The sequence below is a fragment of the Triturus cristatus genome, chromosome 4_1, assembly GCF_964204655.1.
Source record: "Triturus cristatus chromosome 4_1, aTriCri1.1, whole genome shotgun sequence".
NCBI classification, from domain to species: domain Eukaryota; kingdom Metazoa; phylum Chordata; class Amphibia; order Caudata; family Salamandridae; genus Triturus; species Triturus cristatus.
The window spans coordinates 590782029-590808983 of record NC_140585.1 but is presented as its reverse complement, the minus strand read 5'-3'; the positions used below and the strand labels follow the sequence as shown (position 1 = coordinate 590808983).

At 41.5% G+C, this 26955-nt stretch overlaps 1 protein-coding gene across 11 annotated transcripts in view; it reads left to right on the top strand.

Moving 5' to 3' along the window:
• SUV39H2 (SUV39H2 histone lysine methyltransferase) overlaps positions 1 to 26592 on the top strand; it is a 320818-nt gene extending 294226 nt beyond the window's left edge. For all 11 annotated transcript variants that reach the window (XM_085652920.1, XM_085652926.1, XM_085652923.1 and 8 more), the window contains one exon: positions 26239 to 26592. In XM_085652920.1, coding sequence (XP_085509046.1) covers positions 26239 to 26345 — 107 coding nt within the window. In that variant the 3' untranslated portion in view covers positions 26346 to 26592. The remainder of the gene's footprint in view (positions 1 to 26238) is intronic.
• The last annotated feature ends 363 nt before the right edge of the window (positions 26593 to 26955 follow it).

Sequence of the window (26955 nt, the reverse complement as noted above, 5' to 3'; positions counted from 1 at the left end):
AGTTGGACCGGGCCCAGATGCCTCCACTGGCTTGGTGCCATTCGGCAGAGTCTTGATTCTGGTTTTGACTGGCGTTTTGTTTCTGCACTGTTCCCGCCCCCCTACTCCATTGTTCCTGTTTGGCTTTGTTTGGGTGGGGATTGCCTCTGTTGCCGGCCTGTGTGGAACCGGCCCCGGATGCCTACATTATTTTTGGTGCTGTTCTGCGGAATCGTGAATTTTATTTAAACTTACGAACCTTTCTGCCCTATTGCCATCCCCCCACTCTTTTGTTAATCTTCTCCAATGTTTTACACCTTGATCCGACGCAGTGAGTGGGTCTGGCACTGGATGTTTGTTATTACTTGACCCCAACCGGTTTGTTGACTCTTTAACTCTTACTTCTTTGGTGTCCCCTCTAATCCTATCTCCCATTGCTGGTCTGCCATACCTAATCTACTTTCTAGCCCCTTGATGCTCCCCCACTATCTTCTATGCTCCATGGACTTGTTTGTGTTATTCTATGTTCTAGTAACTGATGTTATTATGTAACTCTGTAACGTTAACCTCATGTAAAGCGCTCTGATACCTCCAGGTCTAGCCAGCGCTATATAAAACTCTGCAAATAAAGTACACAGAACTGCTTCGTATGAGTCTTCAGCATTTGAAATCTCTTTTCTTCTTCTCCGTGGATTTATGATGCGCTGTGAGGGGGCATTAAAGGAAAAGCTGATAAATGCGTGCTTTTTATGATATTGTGCTACCAGTGGAAATGCCAGAGAGGCATTCACTCTGGCTCTCTTTATTGCGCTAAAGACTCAGAACTGTTCTCCCGCCAAGAGCCAGCTCTCATTGACTGGGTTAACATCACACGCCACACATCAGTTCTAATGCCTGCACTGAAAATCACAACCCTTTTAAGGATGAGCAAGAAAGATAAAAAGAAAACTAATTTGTGTTGTAATCCACCCGCCTATAAGGTTTGATTGCTCTTTGTACCTTTGATTTGTGGCGCAGATAGAATCGTGGAGAAAACAAACTGAAAAGGAAGTTTGTTTTTGCCCTGAGCGGAGCTATAATTTAATTGCGAATTACAGCGGTCCATTTCCACCGAAGACATTCTAGTGTGGAAGTTACCTAATACTAATCGAATAACATCAAAAGTATAATAGAAAGGAGTGGAGTAATGTTACATGTTATAAACAAATAAATGTTGTAGTACAAAATGAATTTGAGTTATTTGTTTTTATTCCTTATTCTTTATAATTATTTGTGTATTCCCTTCCTAATTGTTTCAATTATTCAAAAGTATTCCAATAAACCTATACATTGGTTTCCATCTTAACCATCACATGTAGAACTGATGCATTGATTCATTTATACCAGCAATATTCAAAATTATACACTTTGTAATAAATCAATTCAAATAAATGATGCTTAGTATATACAGTTGTACAGCTTAATGCTCAATACAGTGCTCAATATGTACAATTATACAGCCAACGCGTTTCGTCCTATCTAGGACATCATCAGGGCTGTAAAAAAAGAAAAGAAAAACATCATATCAATATACATTGTTCGATATATAAATCCTATCACGATACCTATACAAGGAAGAAATATATCCACAATATACAGAATATACCTATTTGACAGTACAAACTTGTTGATCATAATCAAAAATATCCATGTATAGAACAGTGTTAACAGCTGCTTGCAATACTGAAAACAATATAATAGTTGCTTCATTCCTTAATTATCGAAATTATGTCCATAATCCCATCCAAGGCCTGTCACCCATTCAGTATATTTTTATTCAGGAGGATAACCCATAGTCCCCTTTATATTTCAAACATGAAAGTATAATATTTAAATTAAATTAGTATTTCCTAATAGTCCATCCCTACTGCTTGTTTCTCACCTCAATGTTACTTGAAACAATCCTTGCAAATCTATGCTCTCTTTTCCTTCCGTACTCTCTCCAATTCCCAACAAAATCAAATTTTTAAAGCTCTAGGAAAAAATTGGAGTCTTTTGAAAGGTGTAACAGGTTTGATGAATGTAATTGGAGACAAACCTGGGATTGTGTTTAAACGCAGTCCTACTATTAAGGAATTGGTGACTAGAAATTGTATAGAACCAATGGGAGGGGTGGATAGAATGTGGTTACCACCTCCTCCGAAAGGTTTTTATACGTGTGGTAATTGTAGTGTCTGTAATATTGGCATCAATAAGATCAAGGAGTTTACATATAACACAAACAAAAAATACCCTATTAGGGAATTTATAAATTGTAACAGTACTGGGGTCATTTATAATATAGTGTGTACATGCCAAAAAGTCTATATAGGCAGCACTAAGCGTTATTTGAAATTGCGAATACAAGAGCACAAACGTTCCATCAATAATGAGGATATTAGATCACCACTATTTCAACACATCAAGGAAGCACATCCTCTGAGAAGAGAAGTAAGATTTCATGGGATACAGAAAATAGAATTAGGACGTAGAGGAGGAAACTGGGAATTAAAGATCAGGCAGGAAGAGGCACGTTGGATAAGTAGATGTAGAACAGTTGAGCTAGGTTTGAATAGTGACTCTGAGCTCCACTATTTCTTGGAATAAAGTCAAATGATTGGTATCCTCTGCAACATTATTTGATGGGTTGTGAATGGAGCTGTGATTGGTATCGGTACACTAAGTACAAGATATTTTTTTTATAGGAACTGGAATGGATGGACGGTGGTGTTGGTGATTAATGGGGGTTGTTATATGTGATTCTTCAGTGTTAACAGAAGGTACCAAGACTGGTCTTCCGCTGTACTATGGTCTTTGTATATTTCAAGTTTTCCCTACACGTTTTGTGCGAATGAATGTTTCGGGAAAATCATACTTTATATGTGGAAAGAGAATAAGTAAGGAACATAATTATTAATTGATTTTGCCTTCGGGACATTGTGAACGGAGTGTTACGCTAGAGGTATGATAGAGATATTAGCTTTTTGCTTTGATTAGAATACAAATTAAATAGATTAGGGATTAGTGTTTGTGTTGGTAAATGACGATCGGTGGGTGTAAATATTATCTCACTACGTTTGATTTTAGCACATAGAGTAATAGGAAACCACATTGGTTAGGTAACCAGCGAATAGGAATAGCCGTTTCTTTATGTTCGTTTTCCACAGATGTAATAATCAGTGCATTATGCCCGATTCAATACATAGAATAAAAGATAATCACATTGGTAGGGCAACCAACGAATAGGAATAACCGTTTCTTTAAGTCTGTTCTCCACGGAAGTTAAGAGAACTTAGGCGGACCAGATAGGGAGCTGCTTGAGTCTTCATGTTTATGTTCGTTTTTTACGGATGAAATAATCATTGCATTACGCCCGATTCAGTACATAGAATAACAGATAATCACATTGGTGGGGCAACCAACGAATAGGAATAGCCGTTTCTTCAAGTCTGTTCTCCACGGTAGTTAAGATAACTTAGGCGGACCAGATAGGGAGCTGCTTGAGTCTTCATGTTAATTAAGCATTGAAGTGGGGCACACGGATTGGTTGAGGATCACATGAAATGGTATCCTGACTCTGTTTAAAACTCGGGATAGTAAAATGGGATTTGATTGGAGGCTTGAATAGGTGGACCAGATAGGAAACAGTTTTAGTGTTATGGCAATGAGGCCTTGAAATCGGAGTTTATGATTGGTGTTTGAATCCTTTAAAAGGGGACTTCAGCGGGCTTATGCTACAGAGCAGGGCTATCGGACCGGCTGTGTGGAACGAGGATATGCTGAAGCAAGGTATGCGTTTAGAATAAGGGCGTTTACTTTATTTTTGGGGGACCAGTGAGAGCGATACTAATTGGGTGCCATTTGGTTTTATTTTCAGATTAATTATTAGCTAAGAGGAGGTTAATCAACAAACTGAAATTACGGGAATAATAATGGATGTGGAAGTGTCTGGAAAAAAGATGGTGGTTTCTAGCTATTGAGCTGGATTATCGGATCTGTTGTGGAATATATGGGGATATATTATTCCAAGGTACGTCATGGTAGTAGGATGCGTTAGCCCATTAATGGTAAAGAATGTAGGATTGGTATCATTGACTTGTCTTTTGTCTTTAGATTAACTAACTGATATACAGAGGTATGGAATGAGATACTGAAGTTATTGGCAAGTGCTAGGAAACGAAGAATTGGAGAGAGTACGGAAGGAAAAGAGAGCATAGATTTGCAAGGATTGTTTCAAGTAACATTGAGGTGAGAAACAAGCAGTAGGGATGGACTATTAGGAAATACTAATTTAATTTAAAGATTATACTTTCATGTTTGAAATATAAAGGGGACTATGGGTTATCCTCCTGAATAAAAATATACAGAATGGGTGACAGGCCTTGGATGGGATTATGGACATAATTTCGATAATTAAGGAATGAAGCAACTATTGTATTGTTTTCAGTATTGCAAGCAGCTGTTAACACTGTTCTATACATGGATATTTTTGATTACGATCAACAAGTTTGTACTGTCAAATAGGTATATTCTGTATATTGTGGATATATTTCTTCCTTGTATAGGTATCGTGATAGGATTTATATATCGAACAATGTATATAGATATGATGTTTTTCTTTTCTTTTTTTACAGCCCTGATGATGTCCTAGATAGGACGAAACGCGTTGGCTGTATAATTGTACATATTGAGCATTGGATTGAGCATTAAGCTGTACAACTGTATATACTAAGCATCATTTATTTGAATTGATTTATTACAAAGTGTATAATTTTGAATATTGCTGGTATAAATGAATCAATGCATCAGTTCTACATGTGATGGTTAAGATGGAAACCAATGTATAGGTTTATTGGAATACTTTTGAATAATTGAAACAATTAGGAAGGGAATACACAAATAATTATAAAGAATAAGGAATAAAAACAAATAACTCAAATTCATTTTGTACTACAACATTTATTTGTTTATAACATGTAACATTACTCCGCTCCTTTCTATTATACTTTTGATGTTCTTTATTTAAGTGGCTTTAACGGTGGGCCACTAGGAGTGAGCAGGAGACCATTAATTGCAAGTAAGGATATTATTACACTAGATTATACTCTCTGGTGCACACATAGCAGCAACCCTCATCGTTGTTTCTATAAGTACTAATCGAATAATCTCACCTTCCTGCTACTCACACTACTCTTCTACTTCTCGCACTCCATTCATATGCCTCCTACTACTCTTCTACTCCTCTCTCCTTCATTATGCCTCATACTGCTCTACACAATTTCCTTCATTCAAAAGCACGCTAATCTCCTCCACGCTTTCTTCCTTCTCCCTCATACTGCTCTTCCCCCACCTTTCTTCTGCCTGATGCTACTCTACTCCTCTTTATACTTAATTAGCAAAGCAAAACGCTTTAACTTAAACTAAAACGAGACCTATTGCATTTCCAATGCTTGTTTTTGACTGTAACCTGGTACCAACGCTGGCCAGTTGCGAGCGGACGTAAAACACTGGAGATCTCTACCTCTTTCGTTGGTGGGCCGAGCTGCCCTTTTTAAAATGTTGGCCCTTCCACGTTTTTTTTACATCCTGCAAAATTTCCCACATTGGGTTCCAGATGCCTACTTCTCGGGAGTAGAAAGCAAAGTCCGGACGCTGCTATGGGACGGGGGCGCTCCGCGTATTGCAATGAAAAAGTTGACGGAGGGGTGGTATGATGGGGGAATTGCCCTCCCAGACCTTCGGCTTTATTATTGGGCATCGCAGGTAGTGGTAATAAATCACTGGATATATCGCTCCCCTATAGACCCTGCTTATCTATTGGACAGATATCAAACTGGACGATCGGGATACTTGGGGACACTGTACTCAAAAGCTAGTAGAAGGCGATATTTTGGGGCCACCTCACACACTATAACACTTTCGCATTGGGCAAATTCCCGCCTGGGATAGTTGAATATAATTACAAAAGCCACACCCCTGTGGTATACCCAGAGACACTGACTCCTGTGTCATCAACCTGGCTTTGATAAATGGGATATTATAGGGATTTCCACTGTTGGGATTTAATTAAAAAAGGTTCAATCCTCCGATTCGAGGAGGTGAGGGAGAAGCATGACATGGCCCAAGGGGAAATATTCAGATATCTGCAAGTTAGGCATGCCCTCACCATGGCCCTACCGGATCTCACCGTTGGATGATGGACTACTCGATGGGCTGCTACATTCAAAAGCCATCTCACTAACCTATAAAAAAACTCTGCAATAATCTACCTGAGACATTCCACAGACTTAGAGAGCAATGGCAGGGATACTCGGGACCCATTGACGATGAGGACTGGCAAGCGGCATTAATGTCCCCCAAAGAAGCAGCAATTCCCCCCCCTCCCCCCCCACCCAGCTCAGACTGATACAACTTCGATTTCTACATAGATCATACATGATGAGAGTCACCTTGGCAAAGATAGGCGCTAGACTAGACACGCTCTCTTGGGGGCTGCCAACAACCTGCAACCTTCTATCATATGATTTGGGAATGCCCTGAGTTAAGGCGAATCTGGTGAGGGCCCGCAACACACATCCAGAGTGCCCTAGGTCTCCTTAACATCTGGGCCCCGACTGACCTTACAGAGGTGGAAAAACAACTGACCACACTAGGTTACACCCTGGTTAAGCGGGAAATTGCAAGAGGTTGGGGGGCAACAGAAGCACCTTCTCCCCGGATTTTTGTTGAAGAGTTTGATAAGTGCATGATTGCAGAGACAGAAGTCTTCAAGTCACGAGGGTGTCCAAAAAAATGGGATAGGAAATGGGGTAAATGGAATACATATCGTGGTAATTTAAGTATTTCTCCATCGGTGGATCTGGAAATGCACCATGATAGAGCGAGAGATACTGAAATAATGTAATTGTGATTCTCTCCTCCATAGCTGTCATGATGTATTAAGCAAATATCTGAAAGATCATATGGAACATGTATGTGATGTTATTGTTAAAACTAATAAAAAGATCAACATAGAAGACAAGCCTTTCATGCTGGCATTTACCTTCCTGGTAGGTGAACTCTTCCCTCAAGGACCTTGCTTTTTGAAGAGGCTTTCTGGCTAATTTTGCTCGCCACGACGTATGCCCACATTTACTCTGTCATTGAATTTGGAGGCTTCCGATCTTCATTCCAGCTGTTCTACCTAATTATGTGGATCACTCACAGCTGAGACAAACTACTTGCTGTATTTCACTCCAGTGATGTTTGAAGCATTAAAATTTTAGTGTATTAGTTCACCAAAATGCTGTGGCAATTGAGTGCGCAGAAGTGATTAGACTTCAGCTGAAGATCGGGCAACTTGGATATCAAGAGTTTCTCGGGCAGAAGTTATTGCCACATCTTTTTGAAACAATTAGGCTTTCAGTCTGCTCAATTTATCAAAGTTTATTTGTGAAAGAGGGACTATCGACCACAAAGTAAGTTCCCCAAGAGAACAGAGGAAGATATAAGACATTCATACAATAAGGCACAACCTTGGAAACAGTGACAATATAAGGGACACCTGGTTTCATCCTGCAACATCATTTAAAATCAACTAACTGCCGTTTGAAAATTACAAAACTTCAGGCTTTATCAAAGGCACTGGAGCACCCATCAAATAACACCCAATGTTGGCCATTGTGGCATTACATACACCATGTGTTATCTCTCAGCAAACGTAGACGTGTCCTAAACATGTTCCACAGTCCTCTAGACTAACAAAAGCTCTTGTCGGTGTGCATACATTTGAAATGAAAGGGCAAAAACAAAGCTTCATGCAGAAAATGTGTGGCTATTTCTTCATACCTACCCATAAGAAGTGTTGTATACATGAGGTGAAATGAAGCATATATATAGGTAAAGAAATTAATCTGTGTATTAGCCATGTGACTGAAGGGGGTTCAACTACAGTAAAAGCCAATGTTTCTAACCTTTCTATAGTACGCATTGTGCAAGTAGATTCCTTTTTGCCATGGTTTTCTGCATTTTCAAATTACAAGGCAAAAACAAGTCAGTTGCATTTAAATATTTCCATGGCAGTCGATTTGAATTTAAAACCTGCAGTGTCCAACTTAGCTGTACAATGTATCTCAATTGACTTTGGCCATGGTAAAGCATAGACGTAACATTCTGTACAATATCAAATGCAGATGAAACAATATCATTAAAAAAATAAATGCGTGTGGACAATGTAGTTGTTCCATTATCGGCTACTGCGAATGCATTTTTATGATTATCCTTATCAATTTGTAGTAGCCTTTTGACAGCTTCTTGTTTAGAAATTTTCCAAATCTCTTTGTATGTGGCCTAAATAAAATGTTTAAGATGAGGTTTTCTCGGACTTAGCAGAAAATCTTGAAAAACCATTTTATCAGAAAGGAGTGATAAATGATTTTTAACTGCGGACAAGGGGGAATATTCTAACCGATGCTGGCATAGTGTTCCTACGCTATAGGTAGTAATTACTCCTGAAGTCTGGCCTGCTTGCAGTAAACCCCTTGGAAGAGTTGCAACCATTAGTGTCAATGGGCCATAATGACCACCCACTGGAACCAAAAAGGGATGAATTGTATGTACCATTCTGCACCATCTCATCGAGCTGTTGTTCTGTCAAATTAAAAAAACTGTTGCCAACCATCACATGTTGCAACAGAGGGAATGCTTGGTTATTTACATTTTTAATGTTAGCTAAACCATGACAGGTAGTCTGTTGTACTGTTTTGCTTAACCCCTTCCCTGCGGGGGTAATCCCCCCGCGGTGCGGGGGGGCGCGGCGCCACTGTGCTTGTGACGAGCTCAGCTCGTCATGACTCACAGTGGAGCTGTGCTCATGACGAGCTGAGCTCGTCACGACCCCGCCCACTGATTAATTCTCCCGCACAGGCGGGGAATTAATCGCACGTGTGCGGGCCGCAGCAGTTATGTCGAGCACAGCTCGTCATGAGCACAGCTCCACTGTGACTCATGACGAGCTGAGCTCGTCATGAGCACGGAACGGGTTAAAATGATAATTTGACGAGGAATATGACAAGTCCGAAATAAAGCATCAATGCCCAGACCCTGCCAGTGTCGTGTACCCCAAACAGGTTTAAGCTGAACATTTTCCTTTCTATATTCATAACCCTGTATGGCTACTTGTGAAATAAATTAATTGGAATAAATTAATTTTGTTTGCCTGAGCACGTTTTTCTCCACAGGCAAAGGTGTAAGTTTAAAATAATGAGAAACAGGATCTGTAGGGACATGACCTAAAAATTAAGTGAATGTTTTCAAATATGTTGTAGGGCTACCCACAGGTAGTCAGACAGTGTTCCCACTGTGTATAGTTAAAAACAGCATGTGGAATACTAGCTCTGTATAGATAGCGATGTGCATAATGATGGTAACAAAACATTTCATAATGTGCAGAATACAAATCCTTATCCTAAAATACAGCGTACGATTCTGACTCAGATAGCATATTGGAAACAGTCCCAACATCCCAGGCATCTGACGTGGAACCTGGGGAGAAATAATCACCCAAGCAACATGAAAATAAATATGGAATTTGCAGTATTTCAGTTGGGCAAAATATCATAGGGGACTTTATCCCAAGCAATACCATTGTGTACAGGAATTGCAATAATGTCTATAGGGGATAAGTCTCTTTGATCTTATGGGAAGAAGAATGCTCTGCTACAAGTTCTGGTGAAGCACGGTCTGGAAGGTAGTGGCTATTCAAAAGTAGAGAGGAAGCAGTGATAAATCTAATCTAGAGGAAAAGAAAAAGTAATTAACTAAAATCCAACAGTAGGGCTATGGAGGAATCAGATAAGTCAGCCAAAGGAAAAATGCACAAATACCACAAATGGAGGTATGTGAAGAGTCAGAAGAAAAATCAATGTCAATAAAATAACTAGAAGCAGTTTGAGCAAAAACAGGAACCTCAGCAGGCAAAGGAGAGTAGTTGGGCACCTCCAAAGCTGGTTGATAGTAAAAGAAAAACGTCATTGCAAGGAGCAGCAGTGGAAAACGACAAACTCACATTAGAAATACATCCTGTGTCATCATTATGAGTTGGTGCGATGGGAAGTTCAACTTCTGTAAACCCCAGCTAGTGTGCAGAAAGATTAAAACTTGTGACCTGATTTTCTCCCGGGTAGGCAGAGGTGTGAAGGAACTATCCAGAAACCCCTGTGGCCTGCTGTGTTTCAATTGATCAACTCAATTGAAACAAATCTGCTGTGCTTATAACCAGCGCGAGATGGTAAAATCACAGTTCGAGTACCTTTTAATTTAAGCACAAGCAAAGGCACTGGTAAATGCTAGGTTGGGCCATGTTCTTTTTTTTTTTTTTTTTTTTTCTGCAATCTTCTCTCGGACTAGATCCCCAATTTTAGTAATCCAGCCAGAAGTTGCCGGTTGCTCCTTCACTTCGTCAGTGGCAGAACATTTAGAATTCAAATTGGAATGCTCATTTCGGAAGTATTGTCATTTCTGTAAGATAGCGTAACGTTTATTGATGTCAAAGAGCACATCTCCAGCTACTGTGCCAGAGTTATCAAGATCTGGATCATACAATTGGACCCCAAATAAAATTTCACACGGGGTCTGGTCACTCAATGACCTTCTAGGTAGATTATTTAATGCTCTCCTGTCACTATACTGATGATAGATCTCACTGCAACCTGAACCTAATACTCTAGCTGCGGGCTGCTTTATGGTATTTCCATTTCACTATAAAATTTCCCTCAGAATTACATTGGCGGAATAATGCACAGCAACACTCAGGGTGCCTATAGTATCGCAGTAAGCCTTAGAGGTGAAAGCCGGTCCCTGGTCTGAGTGGAATTTTGCTACTGCATATGTACAGCAAAGACTTGCAAATCTTTAATAGCAATTTGAGTGTCAGTTGATTGCTGTGGCCACACCCAAAGAAATAGAGAACAGGAATCAACAGCCACTAAGATAAATATAAAAGCACCATCCGAATGGAGTGGGCCACAATTATCCAAATAGACACAATGTAAGGGTTTGTTGGAACTTAAGAGGTGTCTGCGGTGGGTGTGCAGCAGTGAACGTTTTAATTTGCAGACAAATGTCACAACTAAGGATATGATTTTTAGTCTGTTTGTTAAGACTGTGCTACCAGTAGAAGCAGTTCTGTACTAAAGGAACTGTAGCTGCCACACCAGCATCGGCAGAAGCTAGTCCCTCATGAGATGCTATTATTAACTCTAACCTACAGTCCATGTTGGGTCAGAAATGCGCGCAACAGGGATATTTTGAAGACTCATTAGATAGGAGTATTTTGATGTATAACCTTTAGGTAAGGGCTTGCTGCTAGCCGAAGCAGTCACTGCAGCCATGATGTAAACATCAATCCTCGTTTTTTGAACGTGTGCTCACAGCTACTAAAACTGTGAAATACCACCTTCGCAGCTTCATCAGCCAAAGAATTCCCTGCAACGTGTATTACAAGTTGATGACTGAATGTATAAGTAACATTAGTCCATTGCAGAACACTTTTAAGTATTGCCACCTTGCTCCAAAGCAATTTATGCTTGATAGTCTTTCCTTTAACCCCTTCCATGCTGCACAGATTCCGCCGCTGTGCTGACGGAATCTTGCGCGGGCGTGGTCATGACGGAACGGTTCCGTCATGAGCACAGCTCAACCGTGGCTCATGACGGAACCGTTCCGTCATGAGCACCGAAGGGGTTAAAATCAGTAAATCCGTTCAAATGCCAGTAAGGGAAATTATCACTAAGTGCCTGCACACAGAAATTGGAATTGTACACAATCCATGTGGGGAATTCAGGATCCGTATTCTGTAGTGCCAGCATTAAAGCTTTCAATTTAGCTCATCGGGTGCTAGCTGGCTGTGGAGTTGGAGTCTGCCTGGACTCTGCTTTGTAGGTTTTTGCAGCAAGGGGTCCGGTGCCCTGGGTGTTGGTGCCTTGCAGCTCCGGTGGGTACTTGGGCCTCAAGACTTGGTGCAGAGGCCGAAATGACCGACCAGAGCAGGTGTACCTTCCGATTGCACTCAGACATCGGTCGTGCTGGGTAGCTAGACGACGCTGGCCTGACTTTGCTGTTTTCGAGACCTGCTGCTTCAGGAAGATAGTACCTCTATCTCGAGGGAGTTCTTTGGCAATTTAAAAAGTGGTGGTGACCCTCCGGGGTTTAAGGAGGCCACAGAATGGCAAGACGAGCTGAAGGATGGCAATTGAATTCTATGGCAGCAGGCAGGCGTTTGCGCCCAAAGTCCACCACAAGGTTTTTAGTTCTCGGGACAACAGCGGTTCTTAATTTGTCTTCTTGTGTCCGTGAACTCTAAGTTCAGGGTCTGGAGATACAACCTAAATACTGAATTTAGGGGCCTTTACCAGGGAGTGAAAGGTAGTGGCCAATGGGCCCCTTACCTGGGACGTTCCCACCCTCTATTATGCCCTCCTTCTGTGGGTGGGGGACATAGCCCTAGCCCTGGTTGGAGAAGTCCCAACATCTTCAAGATGGTGGACACTGAAAATGTGCTTCACCTCGCCTCCAGCATCTTAGGGGTGGGGTTGGCAGAGGGGGGCTCGTCTCCTATTCTTTCTAAGTTTTCCCACCTGTCCTTACCTCCTGATAATAGATCTGTAGCCAACTATATGAGCTTCAGGAAACTCCTGAAAACCTGGCTGTTCAGACAAGCATATCGCTAACTTCCTGCTAGATGTTGCCTCTGTTTACCTGAGCACCAAGAAACCTTTTTGCTGTATGCGCGCTCTACAAATGCCTTATAACATAGCATAACATTTAGTGGAAATTCAGGCCACTTTTTTTTTTTCTTTTTGCTTTTTGTAGTGGAAGTGTCTCTTCCTTATATTTGGTGACATCCGAAGAGTGGTGTGAGTTCCTTTTACATACAACTCCTGCGTGTGCTTGCTTCGTACCTCTCTCTGACCATCTGTCTGCAGTATCCTGAAAAGAACGAGAAGGAACTGTATCAGAATACGGATGCCCATCAGGCTGTTTAAGTGTATCTCTGTGGCGTAAATTTTAAAGTTTTTCTGTGGATTCTGGTTGTAGAGATCCACTCCGGGTTTTTGCTTTAGCTCTATTTTTGTCCCAGCGTTTTATATAAGACACAAGTGTCTGCTTGTTAGTTTTTTCATCAGATTTGCTTTTAAGTTGTGATTTATTAGGCCTAGTTCCTAAACTGTCATGACCTATAGATGTATAGATTTCAGAAATAATTTTAGGGAGCTCGCGTTCCTGGTCTGCTACTGGAAGTGTAGCAAGACTTTGCCATATCGCCAAGGCACCTGCCTTCCCCTAAAATTACTTAAAATAATTGAGAATACTATGGCAAAGTTTCCAGTAAGTTTCATTTCCAAATCGAGGGCAGAGCCAGGCCATGTTCAGCCTGAATCTGTTTTAGGACTTCATGTAAAACAGTGATGTACGGAGTACCATGAGTAATGGTATAAATAGCTGCAAAAACAACTGTACCCTACATATTACACTCCTCAACAAAGTGGAAGACACATAGTAGGAATTCTGATTTTACCTTGGGTTTCTGTATGGGGAAACACTGCCTCAAGCCAATTTGTTTTTTGCGCAATCCAAAACAGAATGTTTTACCCTCGATGGCATTAATAGTTTTATAGGACTCCTAGTAGGCATAGCCAATTGAGCCTGTCCAGCTTGAGGAGCCCTTGCTGGGGCAGTGATTGTATGGAGAACATACTGTATTAGACGTTGATATAGTCCAACTAACTGGTTTAAAAGAGGAAACATGTTACTCTGTTGTAATTGTTATGGATTAGGATAAGCCTGCATTATCACTAAGTGCCTGCACACAGAAATTGGAATTGTACACAATCCATGTGGGGAATTCAGGATCCGTATTCTGTAGTGCCAGAATTAAAGCTTTCAATTTAGCTCATTGGGTGCTAGCTGGCTGTGGAGTTGGAGTCTGCCTGGACTCGGCTTTGTAGGTTTTTGCAGTAAGGGGACCGGTGCCCTGGGTGTTGGTGCCTTGCAGCTCCGGTGGGTACTTGGGCCTCAAGACTTGGTGCAAAGGCCGAAATGACCGACCAGAGCAGGTGTACCTTCAGATGGCACTCAGACATCGGTCGTGCTGGGTAGCTAGACGACGCTGGCCCGACTTTGCTGGTCAGCCTGCTAAGGCTAACCAGGTCACCCCATCATTACTGAGAGGACCCAGTCTGCCATTTTGTATTGTGTGTTGGGGTGTGAAATATTTGTGAATTGGCATTGACTGCAGGAAAGTCTACCCAGTAATAGAAAACCTCATCTGTATGCTTTTTGCTCCTCAATCACGAAGGCAACTTCTCCACCAGTATTGGGGAGCTCATGTCTAGTTGAGTGTGCAGTTACTGCTTGTCTGCAATTTACAAGAATAACCACTGCAAGGGCCATGTTTACTGAATGGAATTCAAAAAAAGGAAAATACTTTAGAGGGCAGTCCTTTTAAATATTCAAGCATGATTAACCTACAGACATAAAATAGGCGCTTCTATTAAGCTGAAGGAGGATAAATTGTTTATCGCCACGGATGTCTCTGTGTAGAGGTAATAAAGGTGCTTTGAGCACACACAAAATACTCAGGAGACTCATTAAATAGGTACTATACCTACAACATTTGGGGACTGGGTCTTCTTATATAATTAGGGTATATTGGCCTATTTGGCTAGCTCACCGTACTGCATCCAGACTCCTAAACCTCCAGATATACCGATGATGTCAGTAACCTAGAACATGAGACTCAGATTCCCAAGTTAATTGTGGAAACAGATCTAACCCTTTTGATTGTCACTCATGTCCCTAAATGTTACAAAGGAAAAATACCTTGTTGTATTTTCCAACATTTAATGAAAAGCTCTAATCTTTGCAAATAAAACATGAACTGTGATTTTTAGGAAGATGAGACATGTTATTGCAATGAGCATTATTAGGATAGTGAAAAATACAAACAATTCAATCATGGTAATTGTTCATAATGTTGCTAATGTTACTCCTATCTATTTCTAGCCTCTATGACAGTGGTTCTTAACCTTTTGACTTTTATGGACCTCCACTGAATCACTCCTGGGATCGAGGGAACCCCACTGAGTCATTATTAATAGCTGTGGACCTCCGGCGTACGCAGTTTCTATAATTTGAGACTCAAAACGATACACACAAATAAAAGAACACGCATACAACAAACAAATGCATAAATATTAAAGTATTTTTTTTAATTCACAATCACATATAGAAAGGGTTTTCACATTTTCAATTTGGCGTTATTTGTATCTTTTCTCAATTTTAATGTATGAATTGTATTCTTTAATTTTGTAACACGGTTGTAGACTCCCTGATTAGGCCTTGTTGGCCTTGTTGACCCCCAGGATGAATCACTACTCTATGCTAAAGAGAGCATATTGGGAGTACCCACCTGCATGGTCTGTTAGAATTGTCTAACCCCCATACCTTGATAGTGTATTTCAGAAAGCCAGGATCAGTGCATCCGCAGGGTACAGCTAACTTCTTTCTCAGGATGGAGATCAAAGACCGCTCGTCTGCATCTCAGTAGCGTTCCGTGATGACTTCAGCAGAAGCGAACCTCTCCCTGACTTCAGCACAGGCGCGGTGTTTCCAATAAAACAGCAAGCTAATCAAACTGTGTTAAAGGTGCAGGACAGTATACTAATTAGACTGAAGCAGAAGAGTTGTCTCTTTGTGTGCACAGAACATAAAAAATGCCTCGTGTTCTGATTTTGTACGACCCTGGAACTAAGTGTGCAACTACCGGGCAACAATGCCTATCAGATAATGTGTACAAGGGCCATTCTGCAATAGAAAAACATGCACAAAGCACCATTGGACAAGTACGTTTACACGAAAACTAAAACGGAAGCTATATGCAAGCCACATAACACACTTTCTTTCTATTAGTAGCACTTGGGCTATGGTTTCTTCGATTAATGGGGATGTACTTGGCTGGCTTGGATATGGTCTACCTTAGTGACCTATAGATTCTATATATGTACCTATATTTCCTTTTATGATTAGCAGTGATGTTATTGTTAATAAAATTGATGGTAGTGATAACTGGTTATCTATCAGAAAGGGGAGGGGAAGGAACCACATAAGTCTCAATACCAGAATGTCAGAACCTTTTGTCTCGTAGACCCTCAACCACACGTTCACGGACTGCAGTGTATGTAATCAATGCTTAGTGTGGTTTGGTGGATAGCCTAATCATCTGGTCTTGTCACTTGAGTTTCCCGGATAGTGTGTTATTAGTGAGTGGAAGCACTCACCCATCTTCTTCAGTGAGCACAGTTGGAAAGATGCATGCAGCAACACTGTGCAGGACGGTTTAAAGCCAAGCTTAAATCCCTGTGCTACATTTCTCCACACCATGATGCAAATGAAATACATATTTAAATTCTAGGCCTTAAAGACTGTACCTATAGCCATGTTCCATTTGGAGCAAAGTGTGCTCACTGACTAAGATGGGTGAGTGCTTCCACTTCGGGCTGGACTGTTCCCATGAGGCACAGGGTCAGACTGATTTGCATATGGCCATGTCTGAACTGGGGTGGCAGAGTGGGCTAAAGAACGGTGATGGATCAAACCCAGATCTGTTGACTGGGTGTGAGTGTTTGATTGGTTCTGATGCTCCGTCCATCACCACCCCCTTTTGTACCGCTTTGTTCGCCATAAGTTGGCAGGGTATGCTCAGACGTGAGTCCCTTGCTCACTTTGCCACTGGATTCAAGCAAGCCTGGCTGAAGACGGCTGAAATGCCAGAAACCGGTCCTAGGAAGCTTGTTTCCGGTCCAGGGAAGGCATGGCTTGGCAGTTCGGGCTGGACTGTTCCCATGAGGCACAGGGTCCGACTGATTTGCATATGGCCATGTCTGAACTGGGGTGGCAGAGTGGGCTAAAGAACGGTGATGGATCAAACCCAGATCTGTTGACTGGGTGTGAGTGTTTGATTGGTTCTGATGCTCCGTCCATCACCACCCCCTTTTGTACCGCTTTGTTCGCCATAAGTTGGCAGGGTATGCTCAGACGTGAGTCCCTTGCTCACTTTGCCACTGGATTCAAGCAAGCCTGGCTGAAGACGGCTGAAATGCCAGAAACCGGTCCTAGGAAGCTTGTTTCCAGGGAAGGCATGGCTTGGCAGTTCGGGCTGGACTGTTCCCATGAGGCACAGGGTCAGACTGATTTGCATATGGCCATGTCTGAACTGGGGTGGCAGAGTGGGCTAAAGAACGGTGATGGATCAAACCCAGATCTGTTGACTGGGTGTGAGTGTTTGATTGGTTCTGATGCTCCGTCCATCACCACCCCCTTTTGTTCCACTCTCTAATAACACACTATCCTTGAAGCCCTGAAGTATAAGGCATCCATTTATATTTCTTTGGTCCTGACAAAGGCCATAAACCCATAGGTGCTGTTCCATGCTGAAACATGTCGACCCAACCGCTAGGTGTTGTAGACCAGTGACTCATCCACCAAACACCGCTTTGTTTTTAGACTTATCCCTATCCTAATCTTTTCCTCCAATACACATTCACCTGTAGGATAGGAGATAAATGTATTTCACTCACCACTGTCAACATCTAGACCATCTCCCTCCTGGTAGGAGATTTTGTTGTCGCTTGTAGAACGGGACACTCAAGTGATAAGACCCGATGCTGATGCTATCCACTGGCCCACACTAAACGGAGATGTCTCCAAGACAAAAAGTTCTGAGCCTCTGGTATTGAGACCTATGTGGTTCATTCCCCCTCTTTCTGATAGATAACAAGTACCTCATGGAAGTTGAATGAACCATCTCTTCTTCCTCCATCCACTTTTTTGATTGGTAGTAATAACTGGCCATTATATGATTTAATCAAGGCTTCCAACATCAAATTTCATAAGGTTTGCTTTCATAAAGATCTTTTTAAACTATGAAGTATATTGCGTAAAGTGGAGCTGTTAGAAAGTGATAATTTAGACAATCTTTTTTTCTTGCTTTTGAAAAGGGAATATATAGATGTATTAAGAGGGAAGAATTTTGAGTATTACCCAAATATTTGGGTACAAATGTGTGATTAATTATAGGGATGTGAAAATGTGGGTTCTTCAGGAGTCCTAGGATGAATGGGTCCTTCACCGTGCAACCGTTTATGGGTATGTTAAAGCTACATTTACAGTCAAGGATTTTGTGGTGGACCAAAATTTTATTGAGTATCTCAATACCAATAATGTGAGAAAAATATCTATTTTGAAATTAAATCAGACTGTCAGCCATGAAAATTTTCCAGATGTACTAATTAGGAGCAACTTTGACTAGGCAGTTCACTGTCACTGGATTACCATTTATGGTCCACCACCATAATCTTGGAAAGGACAAACTGTAAAAACCATTCTGAGTGAATCAGCTAACCTCTCTATTGCTTAATTGGGCTAATTGATGTTGTTGCTAAAGTTTATGCCAAGCACTTTCTGTCCTCCCTTTCCGAATGGGTGACTGATATTAATATGATCCCTGTAGAACAAGGAGGTTGGGGGCGATCACTTTTATTTTCTGGGCTGTTGCATAAAAGTTGATGGAGCCTAATGGGACGCTCTTTTATTGTTTCTTCCATGCAATTTAGTCCTAGTGGTTTGGGAGAATTTGGTGCAGACTAGAGTACTGGAACATTTGTGCCTTGGAAGCTCTCTCCCCTATAGATGCTGGATATTGGTAATTTTGCTTGGATGGATGCTGAGTCCCCTAGTCTTCTTACGAGGCAAGTAGAGGTGCCTAATGGATTAAAACAAAACAACATTGTGTCCCGGCTATTTTATGGTCTGACCTTTATTTAGAAGACCTTCCTACTGTATTGTGGGTTCCTCATTCTTTTTCTTCTACAATGAAAATTCCCAGTTTGTTGTACACAGGCAAGTTAGTAATTTTCGATGTAACGCTAAACGGTTTGCAACATAAATTAGAGGTTGTTGGGTAGTACTGTAGACCGAACCATTATATGGTAAATATGAAAATACTAGATTTTGGTAGTCAAAAATCTAAATTCTCCTTGAAACTTAATGGTTTGAAAATAGATTCATAATTTCACATTTGAGCTTGCGGGCCATTTTAACCCTCTTTTGACTTGTGCTTATGAGCAGAATGATAGTGAAAGGATAGTAAGGGTGATCTTGCAACCTCATTATCCAAGCCATTTGTTGTAATCGTACTGAAGGGAGACGTTCATAAATTAATATTGTCTACTACTCTGTAATTTCAACAGTTTTTGTAGAATGTACTTTTAACAATTTGTGTTCTCCCTATAAAATGTATTGGATTCAGTTAGATTAAAAAAGCACTAGAACAGATAAACAGAATGTTGTTGTTCCCTCTAAGAGCTTCTTGACTAAAGCCCACTCTGACATGAACCATCAGTCATGGTAAGGAGGAGACCCCTATGATCCATCTCAGTTGGAGATGGTTTTGCATCCTTTTAAGGAATAGTGCCTTCTTTAAGTATAGGTACCACTCCAACTTCTCCAAGGAGTCCAGGTCTGTCACACTATGATAATATTTACACACTTATATCTGCATCTTCTATTTAAGTATGATACTTTCACTTTCAAGTCAGCTAATGATTAGTAAACATGTGCTTCGTAGATGCTGCTTTGAGGTTGGGTTGTTATTTATGTTTGTTAGACTTGGTTCTCATTTAGGTTTAATGCACTGTGATATGATGACATAATGTATTTTCCCTCTCTTATTATTGTATGTACAGTTTCATAGACTGTCTGATGAAAAAGTTACTTACCTTTGGTAACGATCTTTCTGGTGGATATCTACCTTCAGTTTCCTCACTTGTAGAATAAAACCCCAGGTGTCGGACTGGATTCAGAAACTTCAAAGCAACAAGGTCACCGGTTAAGGGTGCCGGATTCAGTCTGCGCTGAAGTGACATCAAGCAGCGCCACCGAGACCATAAAGCGCCCCCGTACATCGGCATTTTCCTTTATTTTTTACCAGCCTTTGAGACAAGATTTGGGCAGATTAACATTGATGCACTGGTCTCAATATTGGCCTTCCAGGCTGGAATACAATGTAGCACCTGCCCTCCCACAGGCTCCTTGTGGGTTTGGCAAAGCAAACTAGGCACTTTTTCACTGTGGTGCGGGGGGAAAAGGAGGAGGATTGCAAGGTGGATCCACTGCATTTACCTCTACCATGGCATCTGTACTGCCAGACGATTGGATTTTGCTGCTGCAGTGCCGGTGTTTACTGCCAGGAGTGAAAAGAGGAGCTTTTTCCAGAACCGTAAAAGCTGCAAATAGATTAAGTACTTGGCCAGAGGCGGAAGCTGAAGGCCAAATAATTTGCCGTTGCTTTCCAGGCTATCTCAGAACAAGCACACATCGTCGAAGGAGAACTACCTCAGGTTAGCCTGCCCATCGCATGAGATATTAGATGCCCTGAGCCAAGCATAACACACAAGATGATGGACGGAATGTTGCACATTGGCAAAACATTCACCCCCAGATCTGGGTTTAATCCATCGTCGTTTTGCTCACCAGACATGGCCATATGCAAATCAGTCTTGACCCTGTGCCTCATGGGAACAGTCCAGCCCTAACTGCCAAGCCATGTCTTCCCTGAACGTGGGTCCCGTGCTCTCCATGCCACTGGAATCAAGCTACAATAAACAGTAGTACAGTCCCCCCACTAGTATGATATAAATAGGCTATAAGTCCATAAATATAAATGTGTCCACAGTCCGAAACAGAAGTTAATTTAATGAAAAAATTATTTAGGTCAGACAGAAAAGGCGCCTTTTCTGTCTGACCTTTTGTACCTTATATAGTACATTGTGCTGTGTTTTCATTTGTCTTTGTATATGTATAAAGTCGATGTATGTACTGTATTGTATGAATCTCTACTGTTAGGCATTTAATCATGTCTCTCTTCATTATTCGATGGTATTCAGAATGTCTAGCTTTTTATATGTAATGAATGAATATGATTCTACTATCTGTGCTATTGTTTTTATAAATAAATGAAAAATGAAAGATAAATAATTTTTTCATAAAATTTACTTCTGTTTCGGACTGTGGACACATTTATATTTATGGACTTATAGCCTATTTATATCATACTAGTGGGGGGACTGTACTACTGTTTTTTGATGCTGATTACTCCCTGATTTCACTCCCCTCCTACTTTTTGATTCAGGGTCCCTCTAAGTTTTTCTACTGGAATCAAGCTATCCTGGCTGAAGAGGGGTGAAACCCCGAAACCGGTCCTAGGATGCTTGTCTCCAGTCCAGGGAGGACCTGGCTTGGCAGTTCGGGCTGGACTGTTCCCATGAGGCACAGGGTCAAGACTGATTTGCATATGGCTGGGTTCAAACTGGAATGGCATGGTGAGTAAAAAAACGATGGATTTAGGCCAAGATCTCTGTACTGGGGTGAATGTATGACATTGTTCTGCATTCTGTCCATCAACTGTTGTTTTTGCATTTGTCACCCCGAGTGGGACGGGTATGCCCAGACGTGGGTCCCGTGCTCTCCATGCCACTGGAATCAAGCTATCCTGGCTGAAGAGGGGTGAAACCCCGAAACCGGTCCTAGGATGCTTGTCTCCAGTCCAGGGAGGAACTGGCTTGGCAGTTCGGGCTGGACTGTTCCCATGAGGCACAGGGTCAAGACTTATTTGCATATGGCTGGGTTCAAACTGGAATGGCATGGTGAGGAAAAAAACGATGGATTTAGGCCAAGATCTCTGTACTGGGGTGAATGTATGACATTGTTCTGTATTCTGTCCATCAACTGTTGTTTTGCATTTGTCACCCCGAGTGGGACGGGTATGCCCAGACGTGGGTCCCGGGATCTCCATGCCACTGGAATCAAGCTATCCTGGCTGAAGAGGAGTGAAACCCCGAAACCGGTCCTAGGATGCTTGTCTCCAGTCCAGGGAGGACCTGACTTGGCAGTTCGGGCTGGACTGTTCCCATGAGGCACAGGGTCAAGACTGATTTGCATATGGCTGGGTTCAAACTGGAATGGCATGGTGAGGAAAAAAACTATGGATTTAGGCCCAGATCTCTGTACTGGGGTGAATGTATGACATTGTTCTGCATTCTGTCCATCAACTGTTGTTTTTGCCTGAGCCAAGCATGGCAACGCACTGTCATGGAGGTACCCATAGCCCTGGCAACTGAGTCTACGATGTCCAATCCAATCTTAATATTATGGTGGGAGGCATTTTGCCCATCTGCTTCCAGCTCCTGAAAGTGCTCCTTCATATCAGCTGGAATATGCATAAGGATCATCTGGGTCATGTCCCTCGAGGCGTGGTTGTAGCAGGCAAGGAGGCAGTTGAAATTGCGTGAGTGCAAGGCCATACTCCCCACAGAACAGGCCTTCTTTAACCAGGCTTCTGACCATTTCGCCTCCGTGTCAGAGAAGGCTGTAGGGAAAGCACTGTCCAATTGAGTCCCTGAATAGGAGGCCTGAATAACCAAACACTCTGGGGAAGGATGCGTGTAAAGAAAGGCTGGATTACCAGGTGCAGAGCAATAATGGTGGGCTATGAGATGATTAACCGCTAGAGGAGAGGAAGGCTTCGCCCATGCCGATATACAGGTTCTAGTAAAGCCTCCTTGAATGGAAGAACGGGTTCTGAAGTGGTCAATGAAAACAGGGTAACCTCCGTGAAAACCTTGTTAATCATCTTCATCGTTTACAATTGCAAGTTCAACACCTCTGTGGCTTTTAACATGAGGCACGACCTCTGGCACCGGTGGTCCAGTGTGGAAGTCCATAGCCACCTCAGGTGATGTTTCTAGCCCGCTGGCTGAAGGCCGGCACTGAAAATCAAGGGTTTCCTTATCCAGTTCACCACCGGTGAAATGCTCCACTGGGTCAGAACCTGTCCCAAAAACTTCATGTAGGCGTTCTCAATAAGCCTCCTGTCCAAGCAGCCTCTGGGCCTCCCGCTGAGAGTGAATCTGAGGCTTGATGTCGGACTGCGGCACTGAAGAAGTCACGTCTGAATCTGTAGGTGGTGGAGGCACTGTCCATCTCAACGCCTGCAGTGCCTAGAAATGGAGCTGCAGGTCAAAGCAATGTAGAGCCGGTTCTGACAGTGCGGCGCCAAAGGGTGTCATCTGAAATGACATGAAGTGGCAGACGTAGTGGGACAGTCGTACCCGAAGGTCAAGATGGCATAATTAGTTTTCAGGAACGCTGCCGGGTCAAATACTGGAGCCTGGATTATGGGATAAACTGGAGCTGGTGCTCAAGGTATGATCGAAAGGGTCGGGGTATGGGGGCCTGTCTGGGGCCGGGCCCACAGTAGGAGCAGGTCTTTGTGGAGGATCCAATGGTGTCAAGTCAACAAGCTCCAGTTCAGAGGATGAAGGTCCTCTGGGAGATGGAGAGCGACAAGGAGGCTTAACTTCTGAATGCTTCTTTTCCTTTCTCCTATATTTCCTATTTTTCTTGGTTGAAGACAAAGAGGGTGAGTAGCAATGGTGCCGGTAAAGTTTCCGGAATATGGGTTCATCCTACTCTCGGGCCATGAATATCCTGGCCTCCCGCTCCTTGGTGGCCTTGGGACGCATACCTAGGCACGAGGAGCAACCCTTTTAGTCGTAGTCAGACCCCCAAGCACTACACAGACCTCATTAGGATCTGTAATGGACATTTGCCCCAGACAATCCCTGCAGGGTTTAAACCCAGACCTTTTGGAGGGTGACATTTTGGTACTGCTTTTATGTTAAATTTGGTGAGGAACATTTCTCTGAGTGAAGCTCCGGGTCTGCGTTGAAGGTACGAAAAAAAGGGAACTGATGTTGATGTGGGAGCTTTATAGCCTCAGTGGCGCGCCCAACCTCACTTTCGACGCCAACGAAGTCTCTTTACTGGCCACCTTATTGCTTTGAAGTTTTCGGATCCAGTCTGATGCCTCAGATTTGTTCTACTGGTGAGGTATTTGCAGGTAGTATCCATTAAAAAAAACCATTTACTGAATTGATAGCAGGTATTTGAAGACGTTTTTTTTAGAAGCAATATATGTAATTTTTAGGATACCCGTAATTTTGCAGCATGTAATGCTTTAGGAACAAATGTTATCCTTTTCAGTTCCTGGAGAACATTTTACACAGATGTTGCAGGGAAGATATTTTGTTAATGGAACATGTGGCTCTAAGCCTAAAACTGACATTTAGTTATTTTAGTCTAAACACATGACCCAACACCTGCGAGACCTCCACTGGCTCCCCATCGAGAAGAGACTAACCTTCAAACTGCTCACCCACACCTACAAATCCCTCCACAACATCGGACCCAAATACCTCAACGAGAGAGTCCCCTTCCACATACCCAAGAGGAACCTCCGCTCTGCCGACCTTGCACTCGCTGAGACCCCCGCATCTGCCAAACAAGAGCAGGTGGAAGGGTTTACTCCTACATAGTGGCTAAAGCCTGGAACGAGCTCTCAGTCGACATCAGACGCTCCCTCACCCTCCACTTCTTCAGGCAGAACATCAAGACCTGGCTGTTCGACTGAAACCGGAGCTGCTCCCCCCTTCCCACTAGCGCCTTGAGACCCTCGAGGGTGAGTAGCGTGCTTTATAAACACCCTGATTGATTGATTGATTGATTTGAAACAAGTTCATAATTCCGGTGTTCATTTGAATATTTGAGATGTATTTTGATAATGAGGTAGGAAGGGCTTCAACGGTTTATGAAGAGATAAGGAACTCTGTATTTTATTTGTTCCAAATGGCAAAGTTCAGTTAGGCTTTCCATTTGAAATGTGAGATTCATCAAAAATGTATAAAGGGTAAAGTAATAGCAATATATTTTATTGTTTGTTCTAAATGGCATCATTCAATAAGGGTTTCTGTTTCTAATGCATGTTTTTTTAAACAACCGTATTACATCAAAAAAATCATACCAACTTAAAAATGCATTACTAATTTTGATAAAATAATGCAATTGAAAGTGAATCATGCAAGTGGTAAAGTTCCTTGGTGAAGACTCTGTGAAGTAAATCTTGACCCTTGATTACCAGATGTTTACTCAGTGCCTTAAAAAAATATGCGTTCATCTATATTTTTTGTGTCTTTGTAGTGATTTATATGATCATACTATTCATTTCCATGTACTATGCTATGGTGTTAAATTAGCATTGAACCAACATTTGGAAACTTGGATTAAAAGTAGGACTGGACTAAAGAATGTAGTGAATCTGACTTATTGGGGGGGGGGGGGGGGTTGCATAAGCATATTTCAGAGGTTTTATTGGAATTGTGGCTAAGCATTGCTTTTACGTAACGGGGCCGCAGTTAACTCCATTGATTTGAATGTGGAGGTCTGTCTGATTGGGAAATGGAATTTTCGAATTTGGTTACCTCAATGGAAATATAATTTGGAAATTTGTAACAGTTCTATCAAAAACATAAAATACATTATCTAAAAAAATGTTGCTTCATAAATTTGTTCGTCATGCCCCAAAACTGCTGCATCATAGAAAAGCTGTGAGCCAAATGTCTTAATACGGTAATAGATTGTTTCAAAACCTCCCTCCAAATTCATGGCTAAAGACAAGGTAAAGTTATACATGCATTTGTTAGTACTATTAAGTGATAATTCTGTGAGAACTGAATAACCACAAAGAATTTGTTCTTCATGGTCTATATACTCCTGATCACATTGTGGAATAAATATATTTTCCTCCGTCCAAGCCTGCTGATATGTCAAGATCAGTCTTGCACATACTATGCCTTGTATGTCGAGTAAGAAAATTGGCATGAGCAACAGTGGGTAAAATTTTGCCTAATTTTCTGCACATCAGAACAATCAAAACGTATTAAAAATTACAATATTTACTTAAAATTGTATGTCCAACAGAACTAGCTCAGGATCAGTGTTCTTATTTCCTCGTTCTTAAAATTATTGCTAATGTGTAATTATAAAGTACACGTGCACCTTGAAGGGCATTTTGGTGCTGAAATCTGACAGTTAAAAGTGGTTTGATGTTTTACTTTGCAGTTACCTTGCCTTAATTTTGCTTCCTAATGGGATTGTACAGTCACAACACAAATTAATTTCCAAACATTACCATATTGTTTGTGTTTTTACAAGTTAATATACTGTCATTTGTATGTGTAGATGTTTCACTTAAATGCATTCAAGTAAACATTCTTTTTTTTTTCTTCAAATTTGTTTTCCATTGTGTAGGTTCTGGTGAACTAAGTTCAGACTTGATAGATATTAGTCCAGCCAGAAGGAGAATTAGGACTGCTTGCAAGTGTGGGTCTGCGCATTGCCGAGGGTATCTCAATTGAAGTTTCAATTGATGGACTAGTTACTTGAATGATAAACTTAATTTCCCATTATGTTAGTTATAAACTGTTCCTCAAAGATGTTATTTTTCTGATAAAATGTTTGGGACAAAATTGCATCATTCACAGAAAGGAAAGGTATCCGAAAAAACGAATAATCCAGTATCCTAAGTTGAAGTGTGTCTAGAAGATCAGTAAGCAGTTGAATAAAAGTTGATGCTTTCAATAAAAGAGAATTTTTATGTTCCTTCATTGTGGTATTTGTTGATTCACTGCAAATAAATAAACATGTACCTCTTGTGTCCATTTCACTAATATTGTACTATTTTTCTTTAACCTAATACAAAATACATGCATTTGGCTTCATCCATTTGATGAAAAATGGCAACTATTTTATGTAAATGTCTTACAGTGTTCCATTTTTTTTTTTGGCGCAATGTGATAAAATTTTCTCTACATTTGTAACCAACAGTGCTATTGCAGGGTTTGTAGAATACTATTAATGTGCTGATGTATTATAATGAGTAGGTTTAAAAAATGAGAACTCCTTGGATTAGAGTGCCATTTAATAGCATTAATGTAAGAAAGTGGATTATTAGTTGGCATGGGTGAT